This window comes from Pan troglodytes, chromosome 15 (genome assembly GCF_028858775.2).
Source record: "Pan troglodytes isolate AG18354 chromosome 15, NHGRI_mPanTro3-v2.0_pri, whole genome shotgun sequence".
NCBI lineage: Eukaryota > Metazoa > Chordata > Mammalia > Primates > Hominidae > Pan > Pan troglodytes.
The window spans coordinates 88,563,905-88,585,592 of NC_072413.2; the positions used below are offsets into that span (position 1 = coordinate 88,563,905).

At 50.8% G+C, this 21,688-nt stretch overlaps 1 protein-coding gene across 4 annotated transcripts in view; it reads right to left on the bottom strand.

Annotated features, from left to right (window-relative positions):
- Positions 1-21,688, bottom strand: part of TTC7B (tetratricopeptide repeat domain 7B) — a 275,124-nt gene that overhangs the window by 17,742 nt on the left and 235,694 nt on the right. For all 4 annotated transcript variants that reach the window (XM_024348858.3, XM_024348856.3, XM_024348857.3 and 1 more), the window contains one exon: positions 19,559-19,761. In XM_024348858.3, coding sequence (XP_024204626.1) covers positions 19,559-19,761 — 203 coding nt within the window. The remainder of the gene's footprint in view (positions 1-19,558; positions 19,762-21,688) is intronic.

Below are 21,688 nucleotides of genomic sequence, written 5' to 3' on the forward strand. Positions count from 1 at the left end.
CCAGCTTCAACACATAGGGGGCTGAGAGGATGGGCTCTGCTTTAGGGCGCCCCCACCAAGCCCACCCCGGGCGCTGCTCTGCAGCAGCTGGAGAGGAACTGTTTTTTCCACACCGCTGTGTGACACAAAGGCCGGACGGTTCACTACCTGCCATGGCGAGTCCGGTCATTTTGGCGAGTGGCTTCCCCCATCACTGCCAGGGTTTGGCATTCACTATTTTTCCATTTTTAAATAGGAACAAACATAAATGATAAGACACCTTCTGATGAAGGGAGGCCTGGAACTGATAGGCCTTGGAAAATTTTTTTCCACAAATAACAAGAGAATTCACAACCCCAAAGGGCGGGGTCTCCCTGGCCAGCGCTCCTCTGCCCTGCCGGCCTCTGTTCACACTGCGGGGCGATTCTAGTGCATTAGCGCCGACAAACACTGGTTAGCGAGGAAAACAGAAACGGGCGGCTTGCCAGAAATGGGGACCTTCACTCCTGGAGTTTTTTACAAACTTTCTCCCCAGGGCCCCCAGGGCTTGGCCCCAAACTCAGGCCCAGGGCTGGAGCAGAGGTGACAGCAGACAGGCAGGGAACACTGTAGGGGAGCAACTGCCGCCTGGAAACTGCATGGGGGCGCGGAAATGATGCTTGGGTGACGGCAGAGACCCAGCCTGGCACCTTCTTTCTTCACACAACTGAGCTCTTATCAGTTACCACTTCAATATGGAATAATTCAGTATCAAGAATAGAGCCATTTCCTCAAAACCTCCAGTCAGCTGTGACGGGCAGGGCACAGTGATGTGACCGCTTACCCAGGCTGGGCAAACGCGGAGCTTGGAGGATCCACCCGGCCACCTGCCATGTATGCGTCAGTTAACAAGGAGCATCTCCAGTCTCCTCAGAAGCCAGAAGCCCTTGCAGGGGTTCACAAAATGGGTCCAGGGGCAGGGGCTAAACAATGACTTGGAGGGAGACCAGGAAATTGGAAGAGTAAAAGCAACAGCACATATTGCTTCTGCAGTGCTCGCAGGAGTCTTTGCGAATGTAGTGGTGGTTCTGTGCCCAGGGGGCCACAGAGGTGGCTGCTTACAGCCAGAGGGCACTGGCGGGGCAGCTCTGGCTTCTCAGGAGCTGAGGAGATCAGCCTCCCTGCAACCCATCTGGGCACCCCCTGGCTCTCAGATTGGGACACTAGGTGGAAAAGTAGGCCCTTTCCTTCTCTAGAGAACAGGGAAGAGGCAGATCTGTTACGAGGCCCTAAAGCCCACCCTGCATGGACTCGCGGTGGGAGCCTCTGTGCTACACACACGATTCTCACAACACACACGATTCTCACAGCCACTCTGTTTTGGGAGAAGGGAAGGCACAGAAGACTAACAGCTGCCGGGTACATCCTATATGCTGGGCAGGTGCTAAGAACCGTGTTGAACCTGTATGACAGTGCTGCTAGGTTGGAATTCACTTCTGTATTACAGAGGTTAAATCACACGGCCACATGGCCAAGGTCCTACAAACTGCCAGTGTATGGCAGAGCTATAATTCAAACAAGGGGCTCTTTTGCTCCACAACGCGCGCTCCCCCACCATGCTACCCTTCCTGCCACCATCCTGGGCAATTCCAGGGCTCGTTCCTTTCCCCTTGGCCCCTGTCCCTCTGGAATGGCAGAGAACCTCCATCAGATCTGTGCCGCAAGCGCCATGCGCCCCAGGAGCCCCGGGTCAGGGCCATTTGGCACCGTTCTTCTCTGCCAATGTCCGGCGCTCTCCCGACTCTGCTCCCGTCTCCTGTGCCTGCCTTTCCCCCATCACAGTTCAAACCATCTGAGTCCAGTGGTGTCAGCAAACTGCCTCTCTGAAAGAGAAAAAGGCCTTGATTTGTGGCGCCTGCCAATTTCCATGGTATAAACACTTCCACCACGGCCGATTCCAAGCTACCGAGGTGATGTCATTGTGGGTGGAGCCAGGGAGAGGTGAGAGGAAGGGACATACTGGCATCAGCTGCACTGCATGCAAGTGTGAACCAGCAGGACCTGCAAGAGGCACTGGCACTAGAGCAGAGACCACACAGAAGACACAGGTGACACTGGATGTCACAAAACACACTGATCCCATCATCCAAAGCACACTGTCGTCTTGATGGTTGAGGGGAGCAACACAAAAATACTATCCTTTTCAGTGTTGAGGATTCAGAAAGGGAAAGGAGATACATTTTCTTCTATCACAGAACAATGGAACGAGGAAAGGCTCAAAACATCATTGAAACATCCTCTGAACACTTCCCACATCTAGAAAAATGAGAAGGCTCTGTCTCCTCCCATTCAGGCTCCAAACGGTGGCTCAGCAACACAGCCTTCTGAGCTTGATTTCCCTACAGCCAATTTCCTTGTAAACTGGGCTGTGTCCATGTCATACTTGCTGGTGGGTGTGTGGGCGTCTGAGTGGCAGTAGGGGTAGCTGGTGGGGGCTGCTGGCGGCAAGGAAGGTGAGATTCTAGCTGGCTTTCTTTGATCATTGCAAAGGCAGAAGCAGATTTGTCACCTTTGTGTAATATATCAGGCAGCAGGTAAAGAATTTAACAGCTTGTGGGAGTTCTAATTAGAGAGCCAATTATAACTCAATTGACCTGCCTTGCTTTGAAAGGCCTGGAAAAATGCATGTTGTCCTCAGGAAGAGGCAGATTTTGCTTCTAGTTTGTTCTGGGAGATCCCCGCAGGGATCGCTCATTTGCGCTTTGGTTCTGGCCCCATGCATCTGTGTGGTGCGGGGTGCCCAGATGTAGAGAATGAGAGAGAACCTGCAGGGACACCGATCCTGCAGTGGGCATGCTCCGCTCCTCTGTTTATGAAGAAAGACGCGGCATCACATCTCACTGGCTCCCCCGAGGGGCTGGGCCGGCAGCTTCTGCTTCACTCAGAAGGTCGCTGGCCAGCATTCAACTGGATCTAATCAAGACTGAACTGGCAAGGGTGGACCCCAGGCATACTGTACATGTGTGCACGTGTGTGTGCATGTCCAAGATTCCTTTCAGGAGCAGTCACTGTTGTTATGGGCTTGGGGTCACCCACTGTCCCCTGAGGGATGGACATCTGGCAAGAGAATCAGGTTTCAAACAGGCATAAAGAGGGGACGCTTCACATTTCTCCTGAGAACCAAGGTGCGGCATTTGTTGTTAGACGCCACTGAAGTCTCTCTGGCTCACACATGTGATCACATCTAATTTTCCCACAGCCCGGTGGGATGAACACCATCATCCCCACATACAGAAAGAAAAACTGAGGCCCAGAGAATCGACATGACTTGCCCAAGGGCCCCAGCTCCTCCCTATGGAAGCCATTTCTAATTCAAGCCACTTCTGCTCCTGACACTTATCCAAGAGTGATTTTGCTGAGACCCTTCCTGTGCACGGTGGCTTGGTGGACATCACATAAACCATGGCAGGGAACAGGGCTGGCTACAGCCCTAAGCTGAGAGCAGAGTGGGGCTGTGGAAACAGGAAGGTTGGCAAGTCTGGCAAAGCCAGCCCCAAATGCTTGCTATAGCTGGGATTAGCAAGGTGGACTGAAGAAACGTACGAACATCAGAACCCACTTGTCCTCAGGAGCCTCATTTCCCTCCTGCTCCCTAGACGTGGGTGCTCCTTGGGTTCTGTCCTAGGCCCTTTCTCTTTCCTGCTCTCTGGAATTTATATCTCAGGCAGTCTTGTCTCCTCCCATAGCTTCGGGTACCATGTACCAGCTGCTGCTGCCCCCAAAACCATCGCCCCAGCCTGGCCATGCCCCAACCTCCAGACTTACCCTGGCTGGAAGAGGCAACCTTTCCAGGAAAAAGCCTGGTCAGCCCACCTCCACACAGCCAACCAGACTTGCCATCACCCTTCGTTCAGTACCTCCCCTCCCTCTGTGTCCCCTCATGTTCGTGAAGGCATCTTACCCAACCAGGCTCCTGAACCATGTGCCTGAGTCAGCCTCAAACCCTCTGGTTCCCTCACCAACCCTTGTGAAGTCTCCCTTTTCAATACTCCCACCTTGGACTGTCAACGTGTTATGATAAGCTAAGTCCAGACCTTAGTGTCTCTTACTTTTCACCTAACCTATCCTCCACAGCTTCCAGTGCAATCTCTCTAAAATGCAGACCTAATCACATTCACTCACTTGTTTAAACTGTATCTTGAAAAAGTTCCAACCTGCAGAAAAGCAGCTAACATAATGGACATCTCTAGACCTACCACCTACATTTAACAACCATTCATCTTTTCTGTATCTGCTTCATCTGTTGGAGGCAAAGGCTAGTATTTTAAAGTAAATTGCAGGCACTGTGACATTTTACCCCTAAATACTTCAGGATGAATCTCTAAAAAATAAGGACATTTCCTTATATAACCATGTAACCATATCCCACCTAACAAAATGAATGGTACCTCCATTCCATCATCCACTAGCCTTTCCACACTCAAACTTGCCCGAATGTCCCATGCATAAGCCACCTTCAAAAGCTGGCTTATTGCCTATGTCAACTCCACCTGTCTTCCCACTTGTGGGAGAGTCTGCGCCTCTACTCGGCTGCCAGCACTTGGCCCACAAACCACGAGCACAGACCCGCACCTCCCTCCCCCAACCCCTGCCGCACCATACCCTGCACATCTGTCTATCAGAGTCTCCTTGACAACCCTTATCCTCACTTGTATATGTTAACGTCTCTCCCTATAGCCTTTCAGTACCAGAGGGGAGGGACTAGGATAGAGTCATGTTTACATCCTCAGGTCCTAGCCCAGTATTGGACTCAAACTACATTATCTTACATGTATCATCCCATTTAATCCCTCCAACAATCCTAGGAGGCTGCTATGCTGAATCAATAACTGGTGACTGAGTAAACGTAATGCTTAAAGGTAAAGCTCGAAGGACACAGGCATGTCTCGGAGCTACCACAGGTGCAGCTCCAGGCCACCGTAATCAATCAAATGTCGCAATCAAGCAAGTCCCAGGAACTTTTCGGTGTCCCAGTGCATCTAAAAGGTGTGTTTACACTACAGTATGTCTATTAAGTGTGTAATACCATTATACCTAAAAAAAGTGCATAACTTAATTACAAAACATCTTGTTGCTAAAAAATGTTAACAATCATGTGACCCTCAGCAAGTGGTACGCTTTTTGCTGGTGGATGGTCTGGCCTCCATGTTGATGGCTGCTGACTGATCAGGGTGGTGGATGCTGGAAGGTGAGGCGCTGGGGCAGTTTCCTACAATAAGACAACAGTGAGTACAATAAGACTCACTGATGGACCCTTCCTTGGACAAAAGAGCTCTCTGTAGCATGTGATTCTGCTTAATAGCATTTTACCTACAGCAGAACTTCTTTCAAAGTTGGAGTCCATCCTCTCTAACCCTGCTGCTGCATTATCAATCAAGCTGATATAATATTCTAAATTCAACAATGTTCACAATGTCTTCACCAGGAGTAGATTCCATCTCACAAAAACACTTTGTTGCCTCATCCACAAGAAGCAATGCCTTATCCATTCAAGTTTTATGAGACTGCAGTAATTCAGTCACATCTCCGGGCTCCATTCTTGCTCTCTTGCTATTCCCACCACGTCTGCTTTTGTTTCCTCCAACAAAGTCTTGACCCCCTCAAAGTCATCCATGAGGGTCAGAATCAATTTCTTCCAAACTCCTGTTAATGTTGATATTTAGACCTCCTCCCACGAATCATGGATGATCTTAATGGCATCTAGAATGCTGTATCCTTTCTAGAAGGTTTTCAGTTTACTTTGCCCAGATCCATCAGAGGGATCACTATCTATGTCTAAATTGCTCCTTGATCCATGGGCTGTAAAGTGGATGCTGTGTTAGCAGGCATGAAGATAACAGTCATCTCCTTGTACAGCTCCAGCAGAGCTCTTGGGTAACCAAGTACATTGTCACTGAACAATAATATTTTGAGAGGAATCTTTTTCTCTGAATAAGTGTCAACAGTGGGCATAAAATAGTCATTGAACCATGCTTTAAACAGGTGTGCCATCATCCAGGCTTTGTTGTTCCATTTACAGAGCACAGGCAGAGTCAATTTCGCATAATTCTTAAGGGCCCTAGGATTTTCAAAACGGTGAATGAACACTGGCTTCAACTCAAAGTCACCAATTGCATCAGCCCCTAACAAAAGAACCAGCATATCCGTTGAAGCTTTGTAGCCAGGCACTGACTTCTCCTCTGTAGCTATGAAAGTCCTAGATGGCATCTTTTTCCAATAGGAGGCTGTTTCATCTACATTAAAAAACTGCTGGGCTGGGCACAGTGGTTCAGGCCTGTAATTTCAACACTTTTGAGAGGCAGAGTTGGGAGGATTGCTTGAGGCCAGGAATTTGAGACCAGCACGGGAAACATAGTGAGATCCCTATCTGCACAAAAAACTTAAAAAATTAGCGGGTTGTGGTGATACGTGCCTATAGCCCTAGCTACTTGGGAGGCTGAGGCAGGAGAATCACTTGAGCCCGGGAGTTCAAGGCTGCACTGAGCTATGACTGCGCTGCTGCACTCCGCTATGACTGCGCTGCTGCACTCCAGCTTGGGAGGCAGAGTGAGACCTCAAAAAATAAATAAATAAAAATAAAAATCTGCTGTTGACTATAGCCGCCTTCTTAGCTGGATCTTCTGGATAACTTGCTGCAGCTTCTCTATCTGCACTTGTTGCTTCACTTTGCACTTTTATGTTATGAGACAGCTTCTTAAACCTCATGAACTAACCTCTGCTAGCTTCCAACTTTTCTTCTGCAGATTCCTCACCTCTCTCAGCCTTCAGAGAACTGAAGAGAGCTGGGAACTTGCTCTGGATTAGGCTTTGGCTTAAGGGAATATTGTGGCTGGTCTGATCTTCTATCCAGACCACTCAAACTTTCTCCCTATCAGCAATAAGGCTGTTTCGCTTTCTTATCATTGGAGTATTCACTGGAATAGCACTTTTAATTTCCTTGAACAACTTTTCCTTTGTATTCGCAACTTGGCTAACTGGTGCAAGAGGCCTCACTTCTGGCCTGTCTCAGCTTTTGACATGCCTTCCTCACTAAGCTTAATCCTTTCTAGCTTTTTTTTTTTTTTGAGACGGAGTCTTGCTCTGTCGCCAGGCTAGAGTGCTGTGGTGTGATCTCGGCTCACTGCAACCTCCAACTCCCTGGTTCAAGGGATTCTCCTGCCTCTGCCTCCCGAGTAGCTGGGATTACAGGCATGCGCCACCATGCCCGGCTAATTTTTGTATTTTTAGTAGAGATGGGGTTTCACTGTGTTGGCCAGGATGGTCTCGATCTCCTGACCCCGTGATCTGCCCGCCTCGGCCTCCCAATGTGCTGGGATTACAGGCATGAGCCACCGCGCCCGGCCAATCCTTTCTAGCTTTTGATTTAAAGTAAGAAACATGCCACTCTTCCTTTCACTTGAACACTCACAGGCCATTGTAAGGTTATTAATGGTCCTCATTTCAATATTACTGTGTCTCAGGGAATAGGGAGGTCCAAGGAGAGGGAAAAAGATGGCGGAACAGCTGGTCAGTGTAGCAGTCAGGACCACATTTATTAAGTTTGCTGTCTTATATGGGTGTGGTTCATGGTGCCCCCAAACAATTACAATAGTAATATCAAAGATCACAACAGATGTAATAATAATAAAAGAATTTTAAAATATTGTGAGAATTTCCAAAGTGTGACACAGAGACACACAGTGAGCATGTGCTGTTGGAAAAATGGCACTGATAGACCAGGCACGGTGGCTCATGCCTGTAATCCCAGCACTTTGGGAGGCTGAGGTGAGCAGATCACCTGAGCTCAGGAGTTTGAGACCAGCCTGGCCAATATGTGGAAACCCTGTCTCTACTAAAAATACAAAAACTAGCTGGGCATGGTGGCAGGTGCCCGGCTACTTGGGAGGCTGAGGCAGGAGAATCGCTTGAACCCGGGAGGCGGAGGTTGCAGTGAGCCAAGATCGCACCACTGTACTCCAGCATGGGGAACAAAAGTGAAACTCCATCTCCAAAAAAAAAAAAAGAAGGCACTGATAGATTTGCTCAATGCAAGGTTGCCACAAATCTTCAATTAGTAAAAAATGAGTATCTGCAAAGTGCAATAAGACGAAGGGCAATAAGACAAGGTGTGTCTGTGCCTGTACCCTCCTCCTTCACAAGCCCTTGGGGTGACTGACTAGTTGATGTTCTGAAAGACTCAAAAAAAGAAAAAAAAGAATGAAAACACTAACACCTGGAAAGGTATTTTAAGAGACAGTTGTTATATAAATACCACACAGATGAGAAAAGGGAGGAAGCCAACTGGAGGAGGGAAGGGAGAGATCACGTGTCGTTCATCAGTGAACGTGGTGGGCAGTAAAGCAGGCAAGGCCCATGGGGTGGGGAATTTCCTACTGGGGCAAAGTGGTCTAGAGCCCAGGAACCCTGGCAGAGGCTCCCCTTTAGCTAAGGAGTTCTCTAAGGGCTTTTCCAAAGCTCTCAGTGACTTGGAGTGTTCTGGACATTGAGGCCCTCAGACCTTGGTTGGTTTGTTCCATTCTCTCCTTTCCCCAGGTGATTGCTGAGGCCTCCGGGAGCCAGGTAACAGGGAAGGCCACCTCCTGACCCCAGACTGGGCTTGCACCAAACGCTCTGGGTGGAGCCTCACACAATTGCACTCTCATTCCTTGGTCAGCTGCACTCATCAATTTGAAAGGGGAAGGCGGGGGCGGGGAGGGGTGGTCTCCAGGGCCAGGGCCCAGAGCAGGCATCCGTGGATGTGTGCAGGGGAGAGAGGCCTGCCTTGGCTCCAGGTCAGCACCCCGCAAGAGCCTGAGGGTTTTAGACTTGGTGATTCTTGGTAGATCTGTCTTCCTTCCTCCTAAGCAACCCCACCTTGGCAACATGAGTGCCAAAGGCTAACCTGGAAACTTCTCTGTATCCAAATGAGCTCGTCTATCGACGCTGAGGCTGGCAACTCAGGTACGTCCTGGGCTCAGGGCAGCTGTGAGTGCAGGCATGCCACACAGCAGGGAGAGACACATCTAGGCGGGTAAGGGGCAAGAAGAGACACAAAGACTTCTTTCTAGTGGAGAGCGAAAGAGAAAGGCGCCAAGCTCAGTGGATGCTGCATGACCACGAGACCTAGAGCTGGGGCTGTCTGAGCCTCGGAGAACAATGAGAAACTCCCCCCGTCCATCAGAGTGGAGACAAAGTTCTCTAGGGCAGCGTTAGCCCTGGAGGAGTTCAGAGAGCTGATCTCTTTTACCTCCATCCCCACCCCCATCTCAAGAAGGCAGGTGCTAGTCTCCCATTTTACAGATAGGAAGAGTGGACATGAAACCTTCAAAAGCGATGGAGTCAGGATTCCTGGTGGGTTGGCCACTCACTTCTCTGGACCCTTGGTGAGTCCCTTCCCCTGTCTGGCCTCCGCTTCCCCATCTGTAAAAGGGGGTGATTAGATTAGGGCATTTCAATGGGATTCTCAGTCTGCAGTGCCTCTAACTCTCTGGTGAGTGTCAGGTCCAAAGGTTTCCATCTGCAACCGGTCCGTTTTAGGGCCTCAGCCTCGATGCTGGGAGAGACTTCTTACAGGATATTCTCCCTAGACCTTTGGGCTCAGTGATTTAAACTCGGTCTGAAGGTCCAGATCACACGTGGGGTTGACACGGCCCAAAGAGAGCCCCTGAGCCCTCAATGGGGAGTCTCTGGGACCAGCACCAAATGGTGGGAAAGCAATTCAGGCCCAAGATGACTTGGAAGCAGCAGGCCCAGTTGGCACAGAATGCCACATTCTGAGTGACAGCCATCCCCTCTGGCTGAGTTCAGAGGCAGGCGGTGTGGGGGATGGGGGTGGCTGAGGAACGAAAGGCAGCAGCAGGGCTAAAATCCAGGGAGGTGGGAAGTAAGGAGTGGGAATCGGGACCAGTATCTGAGAACACAGAACAATCCACAGACGTGAAAACGAAAGGCCTGATCCAAGCTAGGGAGCAAAGCAGGAAGGAGGTGGAACCTCAATGTCAAATCACACTGAAATAACGGGGCAGAATTTCCAAGAATAAATGGTTCGGCTAGAGTATGTCAGATTTTAAATGATTTTAGATCATAATTACTAATGACAGACTGAACTGTACTGCCCGTAATTAGTCATCTAAGACTCCAAGACAGAAAACAGAAATAAACACGGCATTCATTTTTTTCCTTAAGCTGAAGCAAAGGAATGCCTAGTGACAAAAGGCACCGCATGCTTGCATTTCAGAGCCTGCCCTGGGCCCATGAAGCTTCTGGGTCTGTGGCTTTAGTCCTCGGGGAGGACAGGGTGGCCTGGTGCCATGCCTCCCTGGCCAGCACTGAGAAAAATGCTGCAGTGGTAGGAGAAATCCAAGCACCAAGCAGAAAATGTCTGCAGAGACTATCCCTGTGCCAAATGATGTTGTTTTGAGCAGGAGGGTTGCTGGGGAGAGGTGGGCAAGTAACCAAACAGGAGTCATGTGGATGGACGGCAGAGGTTCTTATTCCCAGGGACATTCCTTTTACTCCAAGGAGGACACAGATGCTCAACAAGGAGAAAATATTATAAGCTAAAAAAGTGCAGTTTCAAAAGGATGTGAGGAAATAGCTTACATCATAAGAAAACTTTCAATTACCTGATTCTCACCTCACACCTGTTCCACCAGTACCTCCCCCCACTCAATCCTCTCCACTGGGTTTGCCCCTCTGATGGGATTTGACAGGCTCATCTTTAATTGGTTATTGCCATCGCTATCACCTGCAGCCTCAAAGACAAGGTGGCAGGCACTGCAAACCCAGTGAGACCCGCGTGGTCTCCATATCTCCTCCCCAGAGGAGCCCGCCCTCCTTAAGGCAGTGGTGAAAGCCATGAAAAGGCCTCGGTGCTGTGGAAAGCAGGGGAGGCTGCTTTCATCTAGGTTTGAGGTAAGGGTGGAGGCAACAGAAGAAACTCCCTCTCCCTGGACCAGGATGGGAGGAAGATCCTGCCTTGCACAGACACTGTGATCACAACCTACAGAGGGAACCGCCATATGCAGGGCTGAGGATGTGTCCCAAGTCACCATCCAGGGATGAGAGTGTGTCCCAACAGACGACTGGGGAGTGACTAATAGAAACCCCACTAGTTGAGAATTCATCTGACCTGAGGGAGGAGGGGCCTGATGTCTAGCCTAGAGGGCAAGCTCCTCTGTGGAGGAGGGCAAGAGAGCACAGGGGGTCTGGCCCAGGAAAAGTGCAAATCCTTATAAATCATCATTTTGGTTTCTGGTTGGGAACTCAGTCTGTCAAGAGCGTGATTAGTGTGAGTCTGTTTCTCAGAGGGGGATCTTGTCTGAGTGAACTGAGAGAACAGAAGGACCAGGCCTTGGAGTCCTGTGAAGCCAACAGACACCTGAGCCTAGACATGCCTGCACCTGGACATGCCTGCGCCTGGACATGCCTACACAGGGACATAACAGCCCTCAGGCAGGTGCCTGCCCCCTGAGCCTCTCTCAGCTGTGATTGCACATGTGGACAGAGAGCAAGCAGCCAGGGACACACATGTGGCCAGGGGAGACTCTGCAGGCTCCAGCAGGGCACTGTTCCACAGTAGTCTCTGTCGAAGGATAGTGACGCCCATGCCTCCCAAATGGGATACAGAGTCTGACAAGGACGAGTATGCTTGGGGACAACAGGGCTGAGTGTATGAACTTGGGGATGGTGGTGACTCCCTCCACCAAGGGCCCTCAAGCACAGGCTCTCCTCCAGCCTTTTCCCATGTTCAGGCCCGGAGTCAACACTGCAGATCAGCCTGGGGACCCGGCTGTACCCAGCACACTGAGTGAGAGCCCCCCACTTACAGCCTAGCAGGGCCTCCCTGAGGTCTGGCTTGTAATACACTGACATCCCACTGTGCTGGAGTGTTCCATTAATCAGCCTGACCAAGCCTCGTGATCTCATGTCAAATCACATGGCTGCATCATCCAATCCTGCCTCGAAGTCATTTCCCGCACTCATTTGGTCAGCAAAGGCTGTGCCAAGGCCAAGCCAGCAAACACTCAAAGCCTCTGCACCAAGGCAGGAGCCCTGGCTGGAGAGAAACAGCTGGTTCTGATGACCTCTGCTGAAAATCCAACACTTTCTATCTCCGCCTGGGAGCAAATCACCCCAGGGGCCTCCACCAAGGCACTCTCCCACCCTTTTCCACCTCAAAACCAGGGCCCTGGCTCTGCAGAAACAGGCAGCAAGTCACACTCAAAAGCGAAGCATCGTGCTCGCGGCCAACCACGCACCGAGATATATTCTCATTTCGGCTCCTCCAACCAGTGAAAGTCAGTCACGCTGGTGCAGAAAGGGAAGCTCCATGGGGCCAGGAGATGACTCACTCACTGTCAAACAGACGCAAAGGATCTCCCAGCCCAGGCGCGACCTGGATTACAGAGAATGACAGCGACACTCAGAGCTGATATTTGCGGAGTGTGAGGCACCCTGCTAACTCATTTAACCCGCACAGCAACACCACCGGGCACTGTTATTACTCCCATTTCACTGTCGAGAAAAATGGAAGCACGGAGAGATGAAGGGACTTATCTCGGGGTACGCAGTTAGTAAGCGACACAGCTGGGACTGGAACCCAGGCAGCTGGCGCCAGCACCGTGCTCCTGATCTTTCCACCGCCTGTCACTGAAGCTCTGGGTTCCTAAGGGACCACACCAACATACGATTTCATGACTTTCTTGTTCTGCTTCTGCTCCTAACTTACAGGTGACCTGGGGGCAGATGACAAACAGCAGGGTCCCCATCAGTAAACAAGAAAGTCCCCTCTCACTGTGTACTAGGAGAGCACACGCAGCAGACACGACATATGAGGCTTCAAAGTTCTTTGTAGAGAAAGGTAATCCTTAAGCCAAGTATCAATAATTGTTGAAAGGGCTTCACACAGCTATCGAAGAAGCTAAAACTATCAAGCAGCTATCGAGAGTGTGTGTCACCAGACAGAAGACAGAGCAAAGATCGAAGATGAAGTGTCCAGTAGGGGGCATCCAGTAGGAGGCACTACTTTGTCCTCGGCACTGTGAGTTGGAACTGCAGTTATAGCGAGTAAAGGCAAGAGAGAAATGAGGGCCTGTGCACTTTTCAGGGTCCTCTCAACAAGCACATGGACGCATTGGAAGGCTGGGCACTAAATACTTCATAAGCCTTGCTCTAGAGGAAAAAAAAGTTATTCTCCTCAATTTGGAAAACATTTTTTAATTATGAAAGAAAGCAAAATACAATTAACAGATGAAAAGGCCTTCTCACTGGACTATCATGAAGTTTTGTTTCCTGCCAGTCATTCTTTCTATGTATGGAAAGAAAACTGATACTTCGGATGAAAGAGATCCACGTCTAAAGATGGCCATTTGAAAGGGGGAAGGGTATTTCAAGTCTATTTCATCAGCTTAATTGTGCCTGGGCCTTATCCAGAGGAACAGAAGGGATCAAAAGATGTCTTTTGAAGACGTTTCTCCAAGGGAAAACTGCAGATGTGCCAATGCGTGAGCCTGTCCTGCCTGTCTGGATCCTGGGTAGCCCTCACTAGGCTGATGGATAAACTGGACAGACACACAGACACCGAGTGCCAGTTTCTGGAGAAGCCCCCTGGGAAGTTCATCATCTTCATGCTGAATCTCTCCTCCCACAGGGACACAAACTGGAAAACATGGTGCCAACTAAGAAAATAGGAGACAGCAATTTTTCCCAAATCTCAATGAACAGATGGACAATTTAAGAGACGAGAGAGAGAGAAAAACACCAGTGTTTTATAATTTAGCAATGCCAGGCAAGCCGAAGCTCACCTTTTTCCCTCAATTCCAGCCCTCTCTGCCATACTTCCAGCTCATCACGCATAATGGGATGAGATGTTTTCACACAGCAAACAAGCATGTAAACTGGAAGACAGTTTAAAGAAAGCTCCGACTTCAGGCCCCTCTTTGAACTTCAGAAGAGCCACCTTCTCAGAGTGGTGTCGTTAGTCAGCAGTGTCGTTAGTCAGCCTTTGGAGCTGTTAAAACAACTGAAAATGTAGTCATAATCCATAAGACATATCCACTGCACCTCACATCGTGGGGCCGTCTCCCAAACCTACCATCAATCTGCCGCACCTTCGGGTATTTCATAAGAAAATGCATTTTTCAAACAGCTCGGCCAATCTCTCTCTGCAAGTCTTCTGCTACTAATGTAGTCCCTTGAAATAGAACGGCAGCGCCACTCCTCAAGTTTTTATATTTGATGTTATTCCAGATTTCTGATGTTTCAGAGAACAGAAGATCATAGAGGAACTCCTCAAAGACAGCCTGTGTATGAAACCTTTAGCCTGCAGCCATCTTGATTGAACTAAGAGGTTTTCTTGTCTCACAATCCGTCCACAGAAGACAAACGAGCACTTTTGGGCCCACCATGCCCGGAACAAAAAGCTTATTCTATTATTAGATGGACCCCTTATGGTAACCTGAAAAATGTGTTTTTCCACCAAGCAGCGCTCCTGATCCAAGCTCCCTGCCAAATGCTTCTCATGCTCCACTCCACTCCCAACCCACCACCCCTAAGACCCCTCCAGATGAGGCACATGGCCCCCAGCGTACTCTTTGGGCCAACTGCCTCAGCCCAACCCCTAGCCACCGCCCGTCTCTCCTCCCCATCACTTTCCCCTTCTCCTTGGTGAGCTTCACCAGTGGTCTTTCATCACTACTTCCTTGGGGCGGGGGTTGGGGGGCAGTGCATGAAACACAGCCCCTCTGCCATCTTCTCACAAAGGGCTGATGGCTTTCTGTCCCTTTCCAGGCCCTCAGCCTTGCCTTGGAAACTTCGTTTAAGGGGATGGCCCCTTCATGCTTTTAATCTAGATTTCGTCACTTCTCAGCATTGGCTGTGAAATATAATGGCCTCCGTCCTAGCCTTGGGGAATGCTCATCCTGCAGGTGGACGCAGCAGTTCTCCTCCTTCCCCACTGCAGGGTGGGGGCTCCATCTCACTGCTGTCCCGATGCTCTTTCCATGGTTCTCAGTGCATGGTCCCTCTCCGGCTCACGGTCCCTCTCCGGCTCACGGTCCCTCTCAGCTCACGGTCCCTCTCTGGCTCATGGTCCCTTTCCGGCTCATGGTCCCTCTCTGGCTCACGGTCCCTCTCGGCCCACAGGCCTCTTCAAAGCGGCCTCACCCCACTTCACTCCACTTGCTGTCCACTCCGCCAAGCCCTGGCTGACCCCCGCCATCTGCTTCTGCTTCACACCTTTTCTCAACCTGTCAAAGGGACTGGAGGCGGACCCGAGCCTCCTGCTAATATTCTCCAGCACACATTTGTTCCCTAGCAATACTTCCCATCCCGGCCTTATCAGCTCCCCTCCACGCAACCTTCTTGGCTCCCTTCCATGTTCTCTCTCCTGAAAGCTCTTGTTCCCTTCTTACTTTCCAATCTCACACTTGCCCTCAAAAGCCCAGGCTGACATTATCAGAGGGCAACCAGATGTCAGTGTTTGCACAGCCTGTCCCTGTCCTGGTGATTTTGTCCTTGGCCTGGGAATGACTGTCCAGGGATGCTGGTTCTCTGCTCCTCTGTCCACCATGAGCCATGCTTCTCTCCTCTCCCCACCCCAGAACATGGAATAACTGCTTTGGAAAAAGTTGCTCTATGTTTCTTTAATTCATTTTGCATACTGGGAGCTAAAGGCTTTTTAACATAGCACACGAATAAATGTAAATTTATACACTTATGCAAAAATAATACAAAAATATGCCTTTAGATTTTCTGGAAAAAGTCTGGTCAGTCTATGAATTCCTCCCCTTGTCAACAACATTACTTGGCAACTCCTTATCCCTCTAGCACGCTGCTCCCTTAATACCTGCCCATCCTCAGCAATCTCTGCCTCCCTTGTCTTGTGCTAACTCATTATTGCTAATAAACACATGATTTCTCTGCTCCCTTCTCACTACACATGAATTTAGACACATACATGAAGGCTAAAGCTATTAGAAGATCGTCCGTTTCCTCTGGGGTTGAATTTACATTTCTCTTGTCAAGTCTGACCTCTGATTTACTGTTCATGAATACTAAAATCACTCTTGCTTTTTAACAATACTAACAGGTTTGCATTTCTGCTTAAGCCATAGCCCTCCTGCAAGCTGCTGATCTGGCACCTGCTGCCACTTACAACTCCTGGCATAACTGTTCTCTGCCGTCACATCAGCCACCTGACCACCACCTGTGACACAGACAATGAGGCTTCCTTCTCCCTAACAGCCCCCACTGACTGCTTGTCCCCTGGCTCCTTGCCTTCCTCTCTGAGCATCAGGGCTGCTGCAAGCACACTTTCTACCCTCTCCCATGACCCACGACCTGTCTCCCAGTTGGCTCCTTCCCTTGGAGCCTCCGTAGTTGGCTCTTTGATGCTCCCTAGGGCTCTGTTCTTTAAACTCCTTCTAGTCTTGACCTTCTGACCCTGGCCTCCCTGGCCTCCCCCTCGCCACTCTCCCTGTGTGCCAGGCAACTGTCAACGCTCAGCTCTGTTTCCGCCGCTCTCTGCCACACAGGTCGGGGCCCTGCCTCCTCCCTGGGGCTTGACCTGGTAAGACAGCCTCTCATCTCCCTGCTGACACCTTCCTCTTAACTCAGGGGCTTGCAAACCAATCCACCTTCTGTGAGGGTAGAGACAGAACCTTTTGTGACTTAGCAAGAGATGTCAGTTCTTGGGTTTAATCTGTCTGTATGTTGTATTGGTGCGGTTATCCTCATTTATATAGCTGAGGAAAATGAGGCACCAAGAGGGTGAATAACCTGTCCAAGGCCCCACAGCGAATGGGGCCAGAGCTGTGATTCTAACCCAGGCCAGCCTGGCTCCAGGGCCTCCTCCTGGGCCTCTAGGGTATACGTGAAGACCCCTTCCTCCCTTCCTCCATCGAAGGGCACAGAAACACAGCTTCCCTGTGTAGCTTGTAGGGAAGAGGACAGAGAGGGAGTGTGATGTCTCAGAGCTGAAGAGCCTGTGGGGTCCATGGGCTGCCCCTCCACAGGCACCAGAGGGTCCTGCAGCACCAGTGGGAGGGGGACCTGCCCTTGGCTGCATGGGGCTCCCCCTGGCTGTGGGCTGGGCTCTTGGGGACAGGCTGGGGAGAACACAGGCCAGGTGCATCATTTAGAAAATCACCAAGAAGGCGTGCTCAAGCTACCTTCGGGAGCCACACTGATCAGTCACTGGGCAAAGTTTCTGACTGCGAGACTCTAAACTCCTCAAATCTGTAGTCTCGCTCTTCTCAACCTGCCTCCAATCTGGATGGTTTTTCAATATCTCAGGATCCACGGAGAGAGGTTTTAATAGTTTATTATGATGACCCCTCTCTACTGGCAAGATCTCCAAAGCAGCTCATGTCTCTGAGCCTAGTAAGGCTCAGTCATTGCCGATGGACCCAGCAGGCGGGGCTCACCATGGCCCTAGTTTCACTCACCAGTTCCCTCGTGCTGGGTCAACTGCTTGCTCCTTTCAGAAAGGAAAGCGCCTGGCATGTGTCAGGCATCTCAGGTGTCTTGAAAAGCTCCAAAGGTGAAACAGAAAACTCTCCCGGTGCGATTTTCCTATTTGATCTTTTGTCTCATGTGTTCCCCTTGGGGATGAACAAGAAATACTTCCCTGAATAATTCATAGTCCCCGAGATGGAAACATGCAGCCTCTTTTTAATAAAAAGGCTGGGACATGGTGGGGATTGTACCTCTTCTAGATGCTCTCAGCAAAAGCACAGAGCTCTGACAAGCTCTTTACAAATTCCTCTTCTAATAGTGAGAAAAAAATTAAAAGCCATGTAGTATTTTTAATCAAACAGACTAACATTTGGATAATATGTAAAATTATTTATAAATCTGTAGGGGGCCACAGAAAACTCACAAAGGGAAGTTGGAAAAAATTAAGTAGCTGTAATTATGGTAAGGTTTGATTTCTTTTTAAAACTGAAAATGACTGTCTTCAGTTTCCTATTTCATGAGCACCTACTAGGAGCCAGGAACTCTGCTAAGATTATTATGTAAATCATTTCATTCTTTCTCACAACATCCCACTGGGGTAGAAGCCCAATTCACCTAAACACAACAAGGCGCCTAAAGTTTAAGTGACAAGTCCGAGCTTCCCCAGGAGTCAGGACCAGGGCTTAGTTCGAGTGCAGATGTAACTCGTAAGCAGTCACTCTTTCCATGGGGCCTAATTCCCAGTGCATCAGCATTCTTCTGCTGGAAACCAGCAGTTAGTGCCCAGCCCCTTTCTACATTTTGCAACATTACTATGAGAAATGGCAAGATAATGAAGGCTTTGGGATGCTTCGGGGAACATTTTACTTATTAGTTACAAAACCGCATCCTATTAGTCTTGGACAGACACAGCCTGTCTAGTCAAATGCCTTCATTTTGCAGAAAGGACACTGAGGTGCTGAGAGCTTAGGGGCCTTTCCTGAGGTTAAAGAGCAAGCAGCTGATGTCACTGGGACCAGAACTGTGTCCTCAGACTCCCTGTCCAGTGCTCACTCTTCCATATCACACACCACCATCTGGTTATGGGTGCTAAGCCTCCACGGGTGCGGACACGAAGGGCCCTGAGCTTTATAATAAAAGGCTCTTCTTTCCTGCGGTTCATGACATCAGCGATGTCTACTGCTAAAAATGAAACAACAATTCAGAACCAAAGCCCAGCATGCAGGCCCAGGGAACGTGGCACGGCTTTTCACAAGCTCCTCAGACCCTGGTAACTTGTGAGTTTCAATTCAGACCCTCGCAGGAAGATGACAGAGGACTGGTGAGGCAGCTGCACTAACATACGTTCATAACGGACAGAACCCTCCTGAGCGAGCAGTGTCCCCACCTAACTGAAACCGACACGGCCAGGTGGCCAGCTCCAGGGTCTCTCAAGAATGATCCATGGCAAGGGGTGGGGGCAGCAGAGCAACCCCAGGCTTTTGGCCCAGGCTGTAGACAAAGGATGTGCACTCATTGAGCGCCGCCACACCCCTGCGCGGTGCAGACACTGGGGTGACTCATCTGCCTCCCACCTCTCAGGGCAACACGGCCAGACACCCCCGCTGGTAGGATGCTCCCTCCCAGCCAATGGCCTCAGAGACATGCTGGAGTCTCAGGCTCCCTTAAGGCAAGAGAGCCTCCCAGTTTGTAAAGTGTTCTGATTGTCATCCTGAAGTCTCCCCGGGATGTGGAAACCCCCGAAGGTGGCTACTGCAAGCAGCGCAGAGGCTGAGATGACAGTGACAATGCCCCACGGCCACAAGAATGTCTTTATCAAACCCAGAGCCACAGGGTGGCTTAGACTGCTGGCCAGGAGACCACAGCACCTAACAGGATGTCGGGTAGGGCTGCTGAGGCTATGCACAGCCAACTCTGGGGGTGCCATTTGCATAAACTATGGTAGAAACGGTGCCCTCTGGCTTCAGGCCATGTGACAGCCTGGCAAGCTAACTGCATGGGGCCTTTGGAAGCAGAGGAGGGTGGGAGGGTCATGTGCTACCTGCCGCTTCCAAGGGCTGTCCCCATGCCAGAGTAGGGGCCGCCGCCGGGCTCGCGGACTCACCAGTCGCTGCATGCTCTTCACGTGGGTGGGGCTGATGGCTAAGGCCTCTTCATACCACCGCCGCGCCTCGTCCATGCTTCCCCGGAGCTCAGCAATCTGGCCGCGCATGTAGAGGACGTTGTGGGACATTGGGAAGAGGTTGGCAGCTTCTTGGGTACAGGCTGTGGCTTCTGCAGGCTTCCCGATGCCGATATAGACTTCAGCTGTGAGGAGACAGCAATGATGGCACATGTTTTCCCGGTGCCCCTCTGAGGCCCTGTGAGCAGCCACCACTCTGATGTTCGTGTTCCCTGCACGGGAGTCTGGCGGGGCGCGGAGCCAGCTGATCCCTGCTCCGAGTGGAAACAGCTGCCGCTGACAGTCCCTCCTGCCCGCTCCTATACGGGGACTGGAGTCACTCGTGTTGTGGGCCTTGCAGGGCAGGCATAGGTCACCACCAGGCAAGGAGCAGTGAGGCCTGCCTAGTCCCTGCCCCAACCTCTGAGGGCACCCACCCTTAGGGCCCACCCGGGGCTCCTCAGTGTCTGGACAGAGGCTGGCCCGGTCCAACCCTTGGCTCTGACCCCCATAGAAAAAGGGCCAGAATGAACAAGGGCACAAGCAGACCAGAGGCACCCAGACCCTCAGAGGGCAACGGCTCTGCAGCCTGCAGCCCCATCATACTTCTTGGCATCAGGAGAGTGGGTCAGAGGGCAGAGCCGTTGCCCTCTGAGGGTCTGGGTGCCTCTGGTCTGCTTGTGCCCTTGTTCATTCTGGCCCTGAGGCTTCAGGGACATCTGAATCACCCCCCACCCCTCTCCAGGGCCAGCAGGGCCTGTCGGGGCTCACGGACCCCTTCTCCCACCTGCAGGCCAGACCCTTCCTCAGCACTCTTGTCTTGACCACTGGCGTATCCTGCAGTAAAAGAGGTTTGCACCCCTATCTCCCAGTTATGTGTATGTTTGTATGAATTAATATCTTACATGTCATATGATCCACAACAGCACACAAAATAGAAATGTTAAAAGAACAAAAATAAAAAAAGAAAGTTTAGGCAGGGTGCGGTGGCTTGTGCCTGTAATCCTAGTACTTTGGGAGGCCGAGGCGGGCGGATAGCTTGAGGTCAGGAGTTCGAAACCAGCCTGGCCAACATGGGGAAACCCCGTCTCTACCAAAAATACAAAAAATTAGCCGGGCGTGGTGTTGCACACCTGTAATCCCAACTACTAGGGAGGCTGAGGCAAGAGAATCACTTGAACCTGGGAGGTGGAGGTTGCAGTGAGCCAAGATCATGCCAGCCTGGGTGACAGACTGAAACTCCGTCTCAAAAACAAAACAAAACAAAAAACACCAAACAACAACAACAACGAAAAAAAAAAGAAAGTTTTACTATTTTCTTTGTGCACCTTACCGTGTCATCCCCTGGAGCCCACTTTGGAAACTGCCTCAATTATGCAGAGACTCCCCTCCCTGCCTCCTGCCCTGGCCATGAGCCTGTCCTCCACAGCTGCTGCCAGGTTAACCCTGAGGCTAACCTCTGGGGCGGCAGCCACCTGCTCCGAAGCCCTCCTTCCCTGGGGCCTGGGGCTTCCGCGCCTGCCCAACAGGCAGCCAGGCCGAGGCCCTGTGCTCTGATTTTCTGCACCCACCGGAATATGGGCTGTAAGCAACATGAGGGCAGGGATGGTGTCTGTGCTGCTCCCTGCTGCATCCCCAGGGACTAGAACAGTGCCTGGCACATAGTCAGAGCTCACTGAATCGCTGAATGGATGAAAGGTAACTAACAACAGCAGTAGCTAACACTTATTAAACATGTGCTTTGTACCTAGAGGCCTTCTCAGTTCTCATTTTATCTGCATGGTGATCCAGTAGGTACTATTATTTTATCCCCATTGTCTAAATGAGGAAACTGAGGTGCAGAAAGCGTGAACACCCTGCCCAAGTTCTCAGGGCAAACTGGAGGCAGAGCTGGGATTAGAACCCCAGCCACCTGGCTGGGAGCCTGTGCTTGCAGCCCCCACAGAGAACAGCATCTCTTCTGGCCCAGGGTGACATCCGACTCCTCTGCAGGCCTTGGGAGCTTGGCGCACTGCCCTTATCTGCTTCCTACAGCCTCCCTGAACCCCCGGGCTCTGGCCTTGCTAGTGCTGC